This window comes from Colletotrichum phormii (assembly GCF_030913505.1).
Source record: "Colletotrichum phormii strain CBS 102054 chromosome Unknown BDP81scaffold_32, whole genome shotgun sequence".
Classification (NCBI taxonomy): domain Eukaryota; kingdom Fungi; phylum Ascomycota; class Sordariomycetes; order Glomerellales; family Glomerellaceae; genus Colletotrichum; species Colletotrichum phormii.
In genome coordinates, this window is record NW_026851474.1 from 228,562 (window position 1) to 242,976 (window position 14,415).

At 50.6% G+C, this 14,415-nt stretch overlaps 6 protein-coding genes across 6 annotated transcripts; 2 read left to right on the plus strand and 4 right to left on the minus strand.

Annotated features, from left to right (window-relative positions):
* Positions 1-318: 318 nt before the first annotated feature.
* Positions 319-1,262, minus strand: BDP81DRAFT_454926 (uncharacterized protein; the record flags this gene model as incomplete). Its single annotated transcript, XM_060593008.1, has 4 exons — positions 319-406; positions 527-615; positions 655-975; positions 1,077-1,262. The coding sequence occupies 4 exons, from the start codon at positions 1,260-1,262 to the stop codon at positions 319-321; spliced, it is 684 nt and encodes a 227-aa protein (XP_060438906.1).
* Positions 1,263-4,500: 3,238 nt separating this feature from the next.
* On the minus strand, positions 4,501-6,708 carry BDP81DRAFT_385421 (amino acid permease). The gene is made up of 3 exons (XM_060586981.1): positions 6,282-6,708; positions 5,105-6,190; positions 4,501-5,047 (listed from the first exon to the last, which is right to left on the minus strand). Exons 1-3 carry the CDS (start codon positions 6,391-6,393, stop codon positions 4,587-4,589), a joined length of 1,659 nt encoding a protein of 552 aa, XP_060438907.1. The 5' UTR covers positions 6,394-6,708; the 3' UTR covers positions 4,501-4,586.
* Positions 6,709-9,754: 3,046 nt separating this feature from the next.
* Positions 9,755-10,603, plus strand: BDP81DRAFT_411022 (uncharacterized protein; the record flags this gene model as incomplete). Its single annotated transcript, XM_060589147.1, has 2 exons — positions 9,755-10,466; positions 10,532-10,603. Exons 1-2 carry the CDS (start codon positions 9,867-9,869, stop codon positions 10,601-10,603), a joined length of 672 nt encoding a protein of 223 aa, XP_060438908.1. The 5' UTR covers positions 9,755-9,866.
* A 1,274-nt stretch (positions 10,604-11,877) lies between these two features.
* Positions 11,878-12,569, plus strand: BDP81DRAFT_140950 (uncharacterized protein). Its single transcript, XM_060581829.1, has 2 exons — positions 11,878-12,041; positions 12,097-12,569. Exons 1-2 carry the CDS (start codon positions 12,039-12,041, stop codon positions 12,475-12,477), a joined length of 384 nt encoding a protein of 127 aa, XP_060438909.1. The 5' UTR covers positions 11,878-12,038; the 3' UTR covers positions 12,478-12,569.
* Positions 12,570-12,652: 83 nt separating this feature from the next.
* On the minus strand, positions 12,653-13,237 carry BDP81DRAFT_440479 (uncharacterized protein). Its single transcript, XM_060591513.1, has one exon. The coding sequence runs from the start codon at positions 12,974-12,976 to the stop codon at positions 12,662-12,664; it is 315 nt and encodes a 104-aa protein (XP_060438910.1). The 5' UTR covers positions 12,977-13,237; the 3' UTR covers positions 12,653-12,661.
* A 490-nt stretch (positions 13,238-13,727) lies between these two features.
* On the minus strand, positions 13,728-14,362 carry BDP81DRAFT_140958 (uncharacterized protein). The gene is made up of 3 exons (XM_060581830.1): positions 14,063-14,362; positions 13,927-14,003; positions 13,728-13,867 (listed from the first exon to the last, which is right to left on the minus strand). The coding sequence occupies exons 1-3, from the start codon at positions 14,165-14,167 to the stop codon at positions 13,771-13,773; spliced, it is 279 nt and encodes a 92-aa protein (XP_060438911.1). The 5' UTR covers positions 14,168-14,362; the 3' UTR covers positions 13,728-13,770.
* Positions 14,363-14,415: the final 53 nt, after the last annotated feature.

Below are 14,415 nucleotides of genomic sequence, written 5' to 3' on the forward strand. Positions count from 1 at the left end.
CTACAACTACGTGTAACTAAGCTGCTTCGGGATCTTGCTGCGTCTGGCCCTGGCTTCTATCCATCGCAGGCATCTCCTGAGTGTGTTTTCGAGCTGGTGCAAATGTAATTGTTGCTCTAATTCGACGAATCCACCGAATTCCAACTCGTATGAGTTCACTGTTTGCCAAAAATAGGTCCCAGTGATACTTGAATGGGCCGAATATGTCGGTCAAATAGGCCCAGTATCCTGCGAGGCTCTGGTTTATAATTCGACGAAATCGAGAAGATCCAATGAAGAGGGACATAAATAGGGAAACAACATAAGTGAGAACGGGTACTAAGATGAAGCTTGTTCGAAACCCGCGGGGTACCTTGCTATCGCCTCCTTCAGAAGTATTGTTAAGAAATGGGAGAGCCCAGAAGATCTTCAAAGTAGAAGTAGTTAGTATTCCGTGATGGTCGGGACGCCTTAGCTCAATCTCTGGGTACTGATCGCCATGAATGCAACCGGAGTATATAAAAATGTTATAGCAGTGAGCACGTACACAGACCTGTTCAGCGCCATGCCGTTATTTGTCTCTCGCAAAGATGTCGCGTTAAACATCTGAGGATCTTTAGTGTGGACCCTTGGGAACTGAAAGGAAACATATCCGAGAAGCTAGAGTGCACTCACACTTTCTTGGTGACTTTTGACCTGTTCAATCTGCTGATCGACACGGCTGCGAAGGTTTGCTGTTACTGTGCTAACAGACCTGGCGACCTTCTCCCAGTTACTCATAATGTCAGTCCACCCTCTGCCGCGCGGGTTCTGAGCGTTGGAGGTGACCTGTGACGTGAAATGGCGATGTGCTGCTTCAAAGCTGGCAATTGGCTTTTGCAGCGACTTGGACGCTAGCTGAAGAAATTGGAGCATAGAGAAGTATCTCCGGGAAACTTCAAATGACCGATCGAACATCAGTTCGTCGAGTCTTCGTGCATCCTGCAGTTCGTGCATCTGCAAGGGCCAAGGGCATTAACAACATCTTCTTGTATAGTGGATTTTTGATGCAGCGTGAAGCAACGCCTGAGAATCGGAAAATCAAATCTTGTACTGACCTGTATGGAATTTTCAACCTCAATGATATCTAAGATCTCGTTCCATCGCTTCTCCCAGGTATCCATGAGCGTAGCAACATAAAGTAAGTAGTGATTGACTCCAGAAAGCTGTAGCGGTTGTCCCAGTTTGGCGAGTGCTTCAGAGACGGAAATTCTCTCAACTTTGTCGTTACACAAAACAACCATGGTGTATTTCGCATCTGGGGACATCTCGTTCAACGTCACCACCAGGGTTGATCTTTCAAGGACGTTGGATCTTCGTGCATCTGATATGAGACCTCTCCATTTATCCATGACCGTGATCTGCTTAGCTTTCAGATCCGAATACTTGGCCAGTGGAACAGCGTTGATTTTTTCTATGATAGAAAAGAGGAAATCTGTTGCCGAAAAGACTGATACGCCGAAAACTGTTGTACCCTTCTTACCTGGTCTGGCCTGACTAGGTTGATTTAGTGAGGAAAAGGTGCTTGTCGCATCTACGAGATGTTGAGGCCCAAAGATACTATTAGAAATCCAGGAGGTAGCTAGGATATACGATATACGAAACCCATTGGTCCCCGGGGCACCAAGATATTAAAGGAAACGAAGAAGCAGACAGCCTAGCTAAGGAGGGAACAACTCTACCAGTCCCTAGGGGCCAACTAGCTACTCTATCAGGTATTAAGTGGCTTGCTAAAGAGCGGCCAAGACGCCAATATAGACGATGGTGGAAACAAGAGGCAACTCCCCGCTATACCCAACTAGGGCTCAAGGCCACCCTTGCTTGCCCTCCTGAACTTGGCCTTCCTAGGGCTGCCCTTCATCACTTCCTCGCGGCACGGTCAGGCCACGGGGACTTTAAACAATATCACCAACGCTTTAACCACACAGAAGCACTACTAACCTGCTCCTGTGGATGGGTTAAGGAGGCAGACCATCTAGTCTACTGCCGAAAGACCCTACTGAGGAGGCAACAGTGGCCCACCCTCTACCCCTACAGCCGCCAGGAGCCCGTAGGACCTATAGGGTCCCTCGATCGCTACTTCAAGGGGCTAATCACTGACTCTGAAGGCTTCCAGGCCTTCCTCCTGCGTGACAGACTTCTTCCAGAAGATCTGCCCGCGGTACTAGGAGATAGGTCATAACCTATCCTCCAAACGACAAACTACCTCTATTAAGAAACCAGATGGTTATAACGGAACTAGGGCACCAGTGGGAACTAGGGATGGATAGAACACATAGTAGCTCACGAGCAAGATTTGGAGGACGTCAGGATACGGCGTGTACTATATAGTATATAGCTAGAACCTGCGACCCTTCACGCCACATACCCTCCGGGAGGTCTGCCGCAAGGGCGGCTGCGCCCTTGCCGCCATGGCGTTAAATAGAACAACAACAACAACAACCATATATCCGGGTAATGTATCATCGGAACCGAGTAGCTGATTTCGAAGGCCAGTCTTACAGGTATGGACCTTCCAGTATTATCCGCCGTATCGGGCGGCTGTGGAAACAATTGACAAGTCGATGGTGGATGGGTTGAAATGTGGCGAGGAAGGATGTAAGATGAAATTAGCCGAACAGTTTGTTCAGAGTTGGCAATCGAAAACCAACTCGACAGAGATGCCAAGACAGATAAGCTCAATGTCGATCTCCTGAGAACTCGTGACTTCACCATCCTATCCGTTGGCGAGTGTCAGTAAGGTACGATGACACTGTACTGAACAGATCATAATAAGGGAAGACACATCAACATACCATACTTTTCCCAGGGAGTTTTCGGCGTAGTGCTGAAATCCAATCAGTCTAGAGAAGGCCCAATGTGTCTGGATGTTTCATGTTCTACAAACAATTTGGCTTAGGGGAAATTGTCTGCCGGCCGGGTCAACGGAGTAGCATATACCTCCCGAGCTGAATGGCCCTTGAAATGGAAGCAAAAGTCGACGACCCCCATGAAGTATGCTTTCAAGGTCAGGCTGGCAAAGGCTTTTAACCCTTGACATCACGCACGCTGAGAGCTCCCGCGTATCTCCTCCCTCTAGGGATGGAATGTCGATGAGCTGAAACTTGGGCCTGATAATTATAGTACGTGTAGTGGTTTTGTGTGACCTCAAAATACTGTCGCCAAAAGCCTATGCGGAGGTTGTCTTCGGTGAACTCCTTAACGATGGAGCTTGGAGCGCAGACTGCTTTCAAGTCTAATTTCAACGTCATCAAACCAAATACTGGATGATCCCGCAGCCAATCTACGCCATTGTCCCCGAACAACTTCATCAGGTCATTGGGATCAAGGTGACTCGTAATCCATTCATCGACGTTCCTGGGTTCGGAAGTTGTGGCATTGGGGAGCAGTGGACCAGGCTCTGCCGCATTTCCTACCGTACTTGACGCGGCACCTGTTGACACATTGGCAGTGGTCAGGACCTCAGCTGAGGCGTTCGAAGTGATTGTTGGCGACGCTCTCGAGGCCGTCGCAATCTCGAGTTGGGACTGTAACGACACTTCTGCACTATTCTGAAACTCCGCGATGTCTGGGGCGACCAGTTGATCATTTTGTGTGTGATCGGGGCTTTGCTGATCCGATAGGATTCTGGTCAATTCAGCCAGATTATCAACGAGCCGTTGAAGAACTTGCTCCATCTGAGTAGGCTGCGCTGACGCCATTCGAATACACCTGAACTCGATTGAGTGAGAAAGGGGAACATGGAACGAAGCGAGGGATAGGTCTTGTTGTTCATGGGCAGATCAAGCGTTCAGCCGCATACTTATTAACTTCCTAGATGCCACAGTCATGCTTGATGTATCAGATCGCGTTTGTCTCACCAGTCGACATTTCTAGCTGAGCTGACATAAGCTGCACCTCGGCTGCATGACCTTACTTGGGGATGAAGCCTTTCTTCTGTCAATAAATTCTCGCTTAGGAGTAACGTCTCATTGGCTAAATGTCGGCGGAATGTTCAGTCCGACGCGCCAACCAAATGCACAATCCCATACCCTTGCATGATAACAGCGTGGGGAATCATACTTCCAAGACAATGCCCTGAGCTTAGAAGTTGCCTGAATTCCACGGGCTACGCTGAGAATGTAGTGGACGAGATGGAGGCTCAGGTTTCTAAGTGTGGAAGGCTGAAGTGCACAAAACATGTCCCTACTCAGCAAGGCCTGGTAATTTGACAAGACGACATCTGATGCTTAAAAGAAATGGGTGGATGGAATTCGGGCCAGGTCTGGTAGTTTGCTTTGCGTCTGTACACGTGCTCTCTGAGTGTATATAATCTTCTATAACAACGGGAATGCATATTTATCTTACCTAGTAGGTAGTCCAGGAACCGAACACCAACATTTAATGTTCGTGGTTTTGTAACTATTGTGACTGACAAGATAGTTGGCATTGATCTTTGCGCAATCTAGCAGTTCAATTTCACACCTATGTCGAGCTTGAGAACATGAAAGTATTGTATTATGCTTCTAGGGTATAATTAAAACGATGTATAGTGATGGTGCTTTATCATAGCAGGCGTCAAGCGGCGTTTACTTGGCCACCTCGGGCTCCGGCGACCCAACATGACGCTCCGAAGGGACGGACTCGCCAAAAGGTCTGCGGAAGAACACATTTCTCTCCCACCCATCAATCTCATCGACAACAGTCTCACGAACTAACTCGTACTTGCCAATCTTGGGCAGGATCTTGGCCCAAACGACCCAGTAGAGACCACCAGCAACGATGATGGCGATACCGACGACGCAGTGGAGGTAGTAGGGAAGGCTCTCGTAGACGTTCTGGCCCTCTTCGGGGGGCACAAAGGGTGCGATGACGAGATAGACGTTGCTGAGCATAAAGAAGATGACGGCAGGCAGGCTGGCGCTAATGGGAGGGTTCCAGTTCCATTCCTTGCGGTTGAGGTAGAGGTAAGCAAGACCGCCGGCGACGAAGACGTTGATGATGGCGAGGGGGTAACTGATGAGGTTGAGGATGAAGTTGTATGCATCACCTGCAGATGTGTTAGTAAACAAGGATCATGACACAGATGTCGATCGGGTTTTCTTACCAGGAGGGGGAGCAAGCATGGTGATGACGCAAATCAACCAGTGCTCAAAGAGACCTGCCAAGGGAGCGTTAAGGGGTCTGTTGCTGGCGAAGAAGCGCGACCAAGGCAGGATACCCTCGCGACCAAGCTCCTGGACAAGACGGCCCTGGGAGAAGATTACGCTGAGAACGTTGCCAAAGGCGGACAGGGCGACAAAGACTGAAAGAGCACGTTCGGCAGTACCGCCCATGACGTTACGGAAAAGGGATGCCGCAACAAGGCGACCACCCTCGAGGATCTCCTCTCTGGGGACGGCGGCGAAGTAGGCTACGTTGACTAGCATGTACAGGATGGAGATGGTGATAATCCCGACAGGGGCAGCGATCTTGAGGGTACGGACAGGGTTCTTGGTCTCGCTGAGGGCGTAGTTGGCGTTGCTGTATCCAATGTAACTCCAGATAACGTTGTAGAGAGCAGTGACGACACCGTAGGGGCTGCCGGTGGTACCCTCGAATGCGTTTTGGAAGTTCTTGGGCTTTTGGTCTTCGGGCAGCTTGACGTGGCCACCGAGGGCAATGAAGCCGCAAAGGATGATGATGACGATGATAATCAGCTTGATGGTTCCGAGGAGATTCTGCAGGCGCAGACCCCAGTTAAGGGCAAGGCCGTGGATCAAAAAGGCGGTGGTGATGCAAGCAAGACCGATCGCGCGCTGGTTCCAGCGGTCGACCTCGACCTCGGCGGCGTGAAGGATGTACTCGCCAAAGACGACAGAGTTACCACTGGCCCAGCCGAGCAGGATGACGTATCCGGTGTAGAGACCCGTGGTCAGGAACTTGGGCTTGCGGAAGACGTATTCGAGATAGTTCTTCTCTCCTCCGTTCTTGGGAATTGCGGTTCCCCATTCGAGGTAGACGGCGGTACCGGCGAGGGCGATAATCATGCCGGCAACCCAGATGAAGAGAGAGAGACCGACACTGCCCGAGAGTGCAAAGATGGTTCCGGGCGTCGCAAAGATACCAGTACCAACGACACGGTTGACGATCAGGAAGATGGCGGTGGTGACACCAATTTTTCGCTTATTTTCGCGGGCGTGCTCGATGCGGCCTGGGATCATGAATTAGCATGCCGGTGGTACTCCGTAGTGTGGCGGCACACGGAGATTGCTCCGCGCCCAGGCTTCGCGACAACGACTAACCAACTTCGCTGTCGTAGGTCGTCGCGGCAGGCAGACCACCATGCTCGCTGTGGTCACCGTCGGCGGCAGTGGCCGACGACGAGGTGCCAAACTTGTTCAAGAGCTTGGACATCTTGTCGATGTGATGATGGTGGATCAATCCTGTCGTCGTGGTTTTAAACGATCAGAGATCAGGAAAAGACACCAGATGGAGACGGAAGACTGAAGAACGGAAGACGATCCGAGAGAACGTCGAAATTAGAAGGCCACCAGAAGACTTTATGTCTGTCGCAGAGCTGGCCCCGCCAATCAGATCACGTCTTATTTACACCGAGTTGGCGCCATATGGCGAGATATTCATCTGGGTCGAATCGGCTCGGGATAGGTGGTTGTCTTGGGGGTGAGCAGTTGAGGTTGCGCCGCGTAGGAACCCATGTATAATGCCGAGCCAAAAAACCAAAAAGTCCCCCAGGTCATCGTACCTTCCAAGGATTAGGAGGCTCTGGAGACTCGAGAGTCTAACCGTCAGTGGTGCGCCGAGAGTATCCGCATGCGAGATTTACTTGTGAGACCATGGAGCTGTGAGCATCTGGAGCTCTTGGACGGCTTCTTCGAGACTTCGAGACCCTCTTTGGACCCCCCCAACATGGCCCCCAAGACCCTAGCTTCTTCTCTCAAACTGTCAAGGGACAAGCACAAGGGTTTCCCATCCCAGAGTCCCAGTGGCCTGGTGCAGAAAGTTCTGTGTCATAGTTTCTGTTTGTGGTCCACTCGGCCGATGACGCGATCTGAGGACAAGATGTCGAAGACTCGAAGTGGGAAAATTTTGGCATCGGGACCCAGTTTAATCCCGTGGGGCGTCGACTGAGCTTTGCGGGCGACCTCTCACGCGTTCGCGACTACCCTTCACCCACGAGAGGAACAGCATGGCTTTTATTCATTTGAGATATGGATATCTCATTGCGGAAATGCCGTGGACATGATACTCTCTCAGTAAAAAGTGATATAATCGCATTGTTCCTGATATAGCGTCATTCCCAAGTCACATTCGTGTGTCCAAGTCACGAACCTCATCTCATCTCGTTCATCGATGTCTCCTGCCTCATCCTCACGTACATGCAATCAATGTCGCACTTTCCTCCGCTCAAATACGTACAACTTAGGAATATTCCAAAAGAGAAGGGGTTTGTCGCCCCAATTGCCGTTTAAGCTCAACCTTGGTCGTGCCTCACCGGACACTACGATGATTCCTTCGCTGGGGGGAAGTTGCATCGAGATTCCACCTGACTAACCGACCTCATTCAAGACTTCGGTGGTTCTTGGCATTGATTGGGAACTGTAGCTCCAGGAGGATATGTATCGCCGTGCAGGTGCATATTCCGTGATTCGCACGCTGCTGGAACTTCTCCAGCGCCATGATGTGGTCTTCTCATCGTTCCCGAATCTTCCTTCCTCGAATGTCTCACCTTGATGGACACAATAAACACCACAAAGCCCCATTCTCACGACATACTCTGAGAGTTCTTATGATATCCCGTTGCATGATAACCTAATCTGTTACCTTGCAGGTAAGAAATTGTCATGATCATCCACAAACCACACGTTGAACTCAACAGTAGCCGGGAGCTGCAGTTCAGTGCGTGAGATCTGATGCAGATGGTGCAACGATGACAAGGTTTGGGCACTCATCCATCGGTTACAACCGAATTATAGGCTGCATCTTGGACAGGGGATATGATCCTCATCCCGCGCAAAGTTTGCATGACACCCAGGGGGCGTACGCCCTTGCGGCCTCGCCAGTCAACATCTTCTCATGGCGAGACTGAGTTTTCAACTTTTCTCGGGAGTGACGGAGTACATCAACAAATCAGCATATTGCTGACCTTTAGCTGAGATGCCTCGCTTGACAAAAGAACCTCAAGAGGCGTCTTGTCCTTCGGGGAAAGAGACGAGACGGGTAAGCATATTGGTCTTGAGTCTTGGTTCCTTCCTCATGCGATGGCTGGGCGCTATGAAGCCATCCCAGCCACCATCGCGTGATAGCGCCAATGAGCCGCGGCCAAGCGAGGCCAGTGAGAGTGAGACTTGCTACACAGTTACCTGCTTTACCCGAACATGGCATTCCTGATTACTCATTCGTCGAGGTACGTGATAGTCAGGCTCGTCTTATTGACACGTTATTCGAAGTTCGAACATCAACTTTGCATCACTTTCCGCAACTTAAAGGGCTACCTTGCGATAGAGAGCAAGCAGAGAGGGGGGCAACTTGTACACGATTTGAAAAGCACATCTCCCTAGTTCAAGCATCAAAAGAATATGTCGATAAACTCAGTCAATGTATGTGGTCCTCAATTGTGTGAGTAAAAAGCAACCTTGCATCTGCTAGGTAAGATTTAGGGAGAAGGAAATGGTGATGTTAGTAGGCTTTGAGCTTTTTCTTGCTGCCGTATGTCTTTTTGGATGTTACCTAGTGAGCGTTGAATACAGTCGAGTGAACCCGAATGCGGAGGAGGCGTGGTTTCTACGTGTTCCTACCACCGCCATCCAATCACGAAAGATGGAATCTGTGGGTTGTCGTGTCGTATGGAAAGCTTGCCAAGAGTAGTGGCACGAGGTTTGTGATAGAGAGCCGAGTGATCCTGACCTAGGTGGACTAAACCTGCTGGTATCTTATTCAGCTCTATCTCATTCCCCTCGAAAAAGAGTGAACAAGGGCCGAGATAAGATGCCGTGCCCGCATTACCGTTCATTCCGGGAATGCATCCTGATAGCTCGACACGTTAACCGACACATCGCCCTTTGATCTCTAACCCCGCGGAAGACCTGCATCTCCCCGATAACCCCTCTTAGTTCCAGTCGTTTGGATAAACTGCTGCATCTTCCCCTGTTTAGTTACTTAGTGTCAGTGGGCCGGGATGTTCGTCTTTTTAGGTTGAAGAAGCAGGCCAGTGCCGTTGCCGCGGACCGGACCGCCCACGCTTTCAGCCGCCGATCCTTCGGAAGTCTCATCCAGATGAACTGCCACGCGATACTGGGGAAGCTTGCTTGGTGGATCAACGAGAATCGTGCAAAGAATGCCATCTTCTTGAATGGAGACATTCATTATAGCATCATTTCATCTTGCTTCACATGCGCTGCAGGTATCCCGACTTTGGTGTCACTATGACATTGCCGATTGGGCAGGCCGTGAGAGTTTGTGTCTCATTTAAGGCTGCTGTAGACGCTGTCTGTGACCGATAACCAAAATGCAGCGTGATCCTGCACACTTTCCTCACATCTTCACCAAGTCAAATCTCATAACTCTGCACAATCACAGTGCGGAGGTGTAGCTGTAATGCCGGCTGACCAGAAGTGGACAATGACGCAGAGGACCCACTAGGGTCCTCCGATCATCGGAGGCTGACGACCGGACTACGGACGGATACCGGATACACAATGCGGCATGCGCAGAAGTCTCCGCGCCTGCATCGATTGGCGTTTGTTTTGAGTCAATGGCAAAGGCGATGGATTAAACTCGTCGTTGAACCGACGCACGAATTGAGTTTTTCACAACGTCGCCTTTGACCAGCTCGATGGTATCACAGTCACTGACGCAGATGGTCTAAGATGCGACCACACTCGACCATGGGCCCGATCCCTCTGCCTCTAGCAGGCATCTCAGCTGGTGACTCTGACATTGAACAGGCCAACATAGCCGAGGTTACTAACATCGACGATGTCGAGGACAAAACGAACCCAACCGCGCTTGGAGAGTCGGCAACAGTCAAAGCAGATGTGATCGATATCCCTCTCAACATCGACGCCCTAGAACCGGCATTCCAACTCACAGAATGCTTGCGATCCAACGGCATCGAGGGAATCCTCGAGGAAGACTACCCATCATCACTTGATGCTAAATACCAATCCCCATTTGCGTGGCCCTTGCGAAAGAAGATCACATTCCTCTTCGGAACCTTCTTTGCCTCAACTCTGGCCGCCTATTCTGCCGGCGCATACGCCATGGCCGCAGTCCCTCTGACCGAGAAGTGGAAGCTTTCCAATACAGAGTTTAACCTCGGCATCACCCTCTTCGTCTTGGGCTTCGGCTTCGTGCCCATGATACTAGCCCTGATCAGCGAGATCTGTGGAGGCAATACTACTGTATTGGATCTGATGATGATGAAGGGAAAAGCTGAGCGCTGGCTGGGCTGGATATCTGGGCAAGGTGTAGGTGGGGCAGCTCCGAGATGTGAAGGAGCTGCCTCACGTGACCCACCTGCACCTGCCACAAGATCTACGGCCGGTACTGGGTCTTCGTCGGCTCTGGGACGGCAGCAGCACCTCCGCCGGAGCAGGCTGGGTAGGGTACCAAGCTACACGGCAGATCTTCCGCGGATCCGAACCACTCGGCTCCCAAACTGAGGTGTATGACGCGGAGGCACATGCTGCGTATCACGGCCTGATGGAAGCCACCCGGGCTCCTACGGCTCGTATGGCAGATAACGTCCACATCTGCCTCGACAACCTCGCAGTCGCGGCTAGACTATACTCCCAGAGCACAGGAAGCAGCCAGGCTAGATTTAGGGCCTTCAATAGGCTCTCTTCCTCCTGGACTCGGAGACAAAGAGAGAGCTGGACAACCCCCGGCAGGGTTTATGTTTGGTGGTGCCCTGGGCACACGGGAGTACCAGGAAATGAAGAAGCGGATGCTCTAGCCAAGGAAGCCTGCAAACTAATCCCAAAATCACAACCACAGCCCTCATTAGCGCACCTAGAAAGGCAAGCTAAAGCAGCTGCCTTCCAAGCCTTTGCCAGAAAATGGCTGTCCCAATGCCCTCGGCAATATGCCGACCTCGAGATAATTCTTCACCCCAAGCCGCCCGAACTCCGCCTCCCTCGGCACTTACTAGGAAGGCTATACGCAGCAAGATCCCATCATGGAGACTTTGCAGCATACCACCAGAGATTCGCTCATCAAGATGCGTTGCTCAACTGCAGCTGTGGGAAACCCAAGACACCAGTCCATTTCTACTTCTGCAAGCGTGGACGCAAGGCTACACCGCGCTACCTCCGCCAACGTATGGCCAAAGCAAGCATTGATTTCTTGTTAGGTTCTGCTAAGGGAGCCTCTCTTCTATGCGAATGGATAGAGGAGACCAATTTCTTTTCCGAAATTTGCCCGAGTCATTGAACAGGAACGTTAGGTGAAGACGGTAGCCTGTCATATAGTTTAGATTAGTATAGACCATGTCGGCATAGCGCCCGGCACGTCCTTTTGTTACCAAACGTTAAATACATCATCATCATCATCAACAGGTACTATCCAGCTTTAGAAGAGTTCATGTTACATTGGTGCTGAGTAACAACCTAACAGGCAGCAGTCCTTGAAAATAGTGTGAGTAAGCACCACACATAACGACTACAACGCTGGTAGACTTAGTCGCGCGAGAGTGAGACAGTAGTCGGACCATGGCTCCAGACTTTCGTGGGCCACGGGACTATTTCGTTTGCTAATGAGGTCAGCTCTCTGCTTTCATTGGCAACCAAGTGGATATCTAGTTTGAAGTGCGGAATTCCGCTACTGCCTTCTTCTTACGGAGTCTGCTGCGAATAGCTATCCGCCAGTATCTAGCCTTAGTCGTACGTTTCTCTGAAGAGAAATCCAATAGTGTATTCAAGGTCTTGAGGACAACCTAGGAGGTCTAAATACTATAAGTGCCACGGCTAGACCACAAGCCTAACCTTGAGATCCAACTATTCCATCTTCAAGCATTCAAGAACAAAAATCTCGCTTTTGCAATGGTAACTTGATCACAATAACAGACCTTGATAAGATACTGATTCCTACTTTATCTAGCTTCAGCTTACTCAGTCCTTATCTTGTCTCATATTGAGCCTCGGAGCGCAAGCTGCCGCCACGCCCGGAACGCTACAGAAACGCGACACAATCACCCTCGGTGTCTTCCACGACGGAGGCTGCGCTGGCAGCTTCACCAATAACTTTGACGTCTCTTCTGGCCGATGCCAAGATTTCTCAGGAAATGTCTACGGCGCAGTCTTCCTAAACAGAGGCGGGAATGTTTGCAAGCTCAAGTTCTGGGCAAATGCCGGGTGCAGTGGGAAGGCGACGGTCAGCACGGTCAACCCTTACCAGGACCATTCTTGCGTCGCTGTTGCCAACAAGGATGGGCAATTTTACTTGACTGATGGAGCGCGGTCTGTTTACATCACTTGCTGATTCCTAAGCGCGGTTCAGTCCGTCGTTGATAAAGATTGTCTTGGGTATCTTTCGCTCGTAAAACAAGTAAACCAGTTGTCCGCCCCCTTATCCATTTCCTGTGTATCCAAAGAAGCATCCTTTTCGCCCATAAGCCCGCGAATCTTGCGAAGATTTCGAGATGAATCAATCTTTTCTTCCCCGTTTACTGTCCAGAGTGGTCGGTGCCAGAGAATGCGCCAGCGATTGCGGCATAACCATGACCGATGTCAGCGCTGACGCTGTGGTGAGGAGACGATCCGCTATCCACTGATACGGCGCTATCCGAGCCAGAAGGTTTCAACGGCTCTCTGGTTGATTCTTGGGACTTCTTTTGTTGTTGGTTGATCGAGCTGCTCTCTATGCTCTTTCGCTCGTCTTCGTCGAGGCCTTTGAAGACTGGGTCATCGGCTGAAAGGGCTCTTGGTCTCCCGGCCCAGCTTTGGGAGGGCGCTTGTCTTGGCTTGAACGGATTGCGCATGGTGAATTGATTGTGTAACACCGAAGGATTTGGTTTGTCTTAAGAAATTCGTAGCTGTCGTCGATAAAAGGGCTGTACGAGTGCGGTCGAGTTGTGGAACTTGGGGTTCTTTTGAGGTTGAGATATTATTATTGGGGAAATTGATTAGGAACCATGCGAAAGCCAGGGAAGATGGTGCGCTCAAGCTTAAGTAGAAAGCTGCGCGGCGGAGCTAAATCCTCTCAGCTGCTGCGCCGCGCCTGTTGAGCTGCTATCGGGGACGCCTACGGTGAGCAAATAGGCTGACACCGAAGGAGGCAGGAGGGGCGGAGTTATTGTCCTCGTTGTTCCCAAGCCACGGTGATGCCTGTCTTACTAGCCAATTAGAACTGGTAGTTTTTGGTCGTGTTGAGAATAAGCATGTGGACGAGGATGGTCCCTTGACTTGTTGGCCAAGCTGAGCCTAGCCTTGACGCTATCCCCCCTGATCAATCGCCCGAGAGTGGTCTGGTTACTTGTAGCGATAGCGAAATCTAGCGGGGTTTTGTACTCCGTACGTGACAAGAGTAAATAGTTCCCGCCCTTAGAAGGGTGTTTGAGCAAACCACGAACAGAGACAAGTATGCTCCTTTGTGGTGTAGAGCTGGCTGGGGGAGTGGGTTCATTGAAGCTTCGAGGCACCAAGTTCTTGGAATGCAATCAGACACTTTAAGACAGGATCAAACTTGAAGCTTCATTGAAAGGTCCCATTGACTGCCTACTTGCTAATATGTCCCTTGCATGTTATCTCCGGGATCCGATGCAAACGGCATGAACTAAGGACACGGGATAACCTTTGTGCCATCAGAGGGGCAGTACCCAGCCCAATACGATCGCGTCGCCTTTTCGCAATTGTCTGGATCAGTCGTGTCGCTAGCACCGATTAATTGGATTACAGTCATTAAATGAGATGGTTTAGAGGATGTGCATACCGATCAACCTGTAAATAGCACCAGTTGAGAGTGTCCAAAGTCTGGGATGACTGGCCTTTGGTCACAAAGACGAGGTCCTGGGCAGTGTCAGCGTTAACGAGCTGGCGTCCTACAGGTCGCATTGATGGTTTCTCACCTCGGTTTGATAGCAACAAGTGTTGTCCTGTCTTGTTTCCAATTCGACAGGGCTAGCCATGGCCATCAGAGGCGCGAAAAGCAGGACAATCCTATAGAAGTGCATTGCGAGCAAAATGGATCAGAACATATGATAGCAAGTGTCGGGGGATCAGATGCCTTAGTTTGCAGCGATCTTCGACAGCTTTAATACCTGGATAACTCGACGATCACTCCCGGAGAGCGCAAGGAAACCGACAAACCTCGGCGCCAAGAGCCGGAGACAGATTGTATCCGTACACTACTCAATCGGACTTGGTGGTGTGTTTTGCCGTTCAGCCAGACACTGGATATTCACGCAACAGCAAATCATGC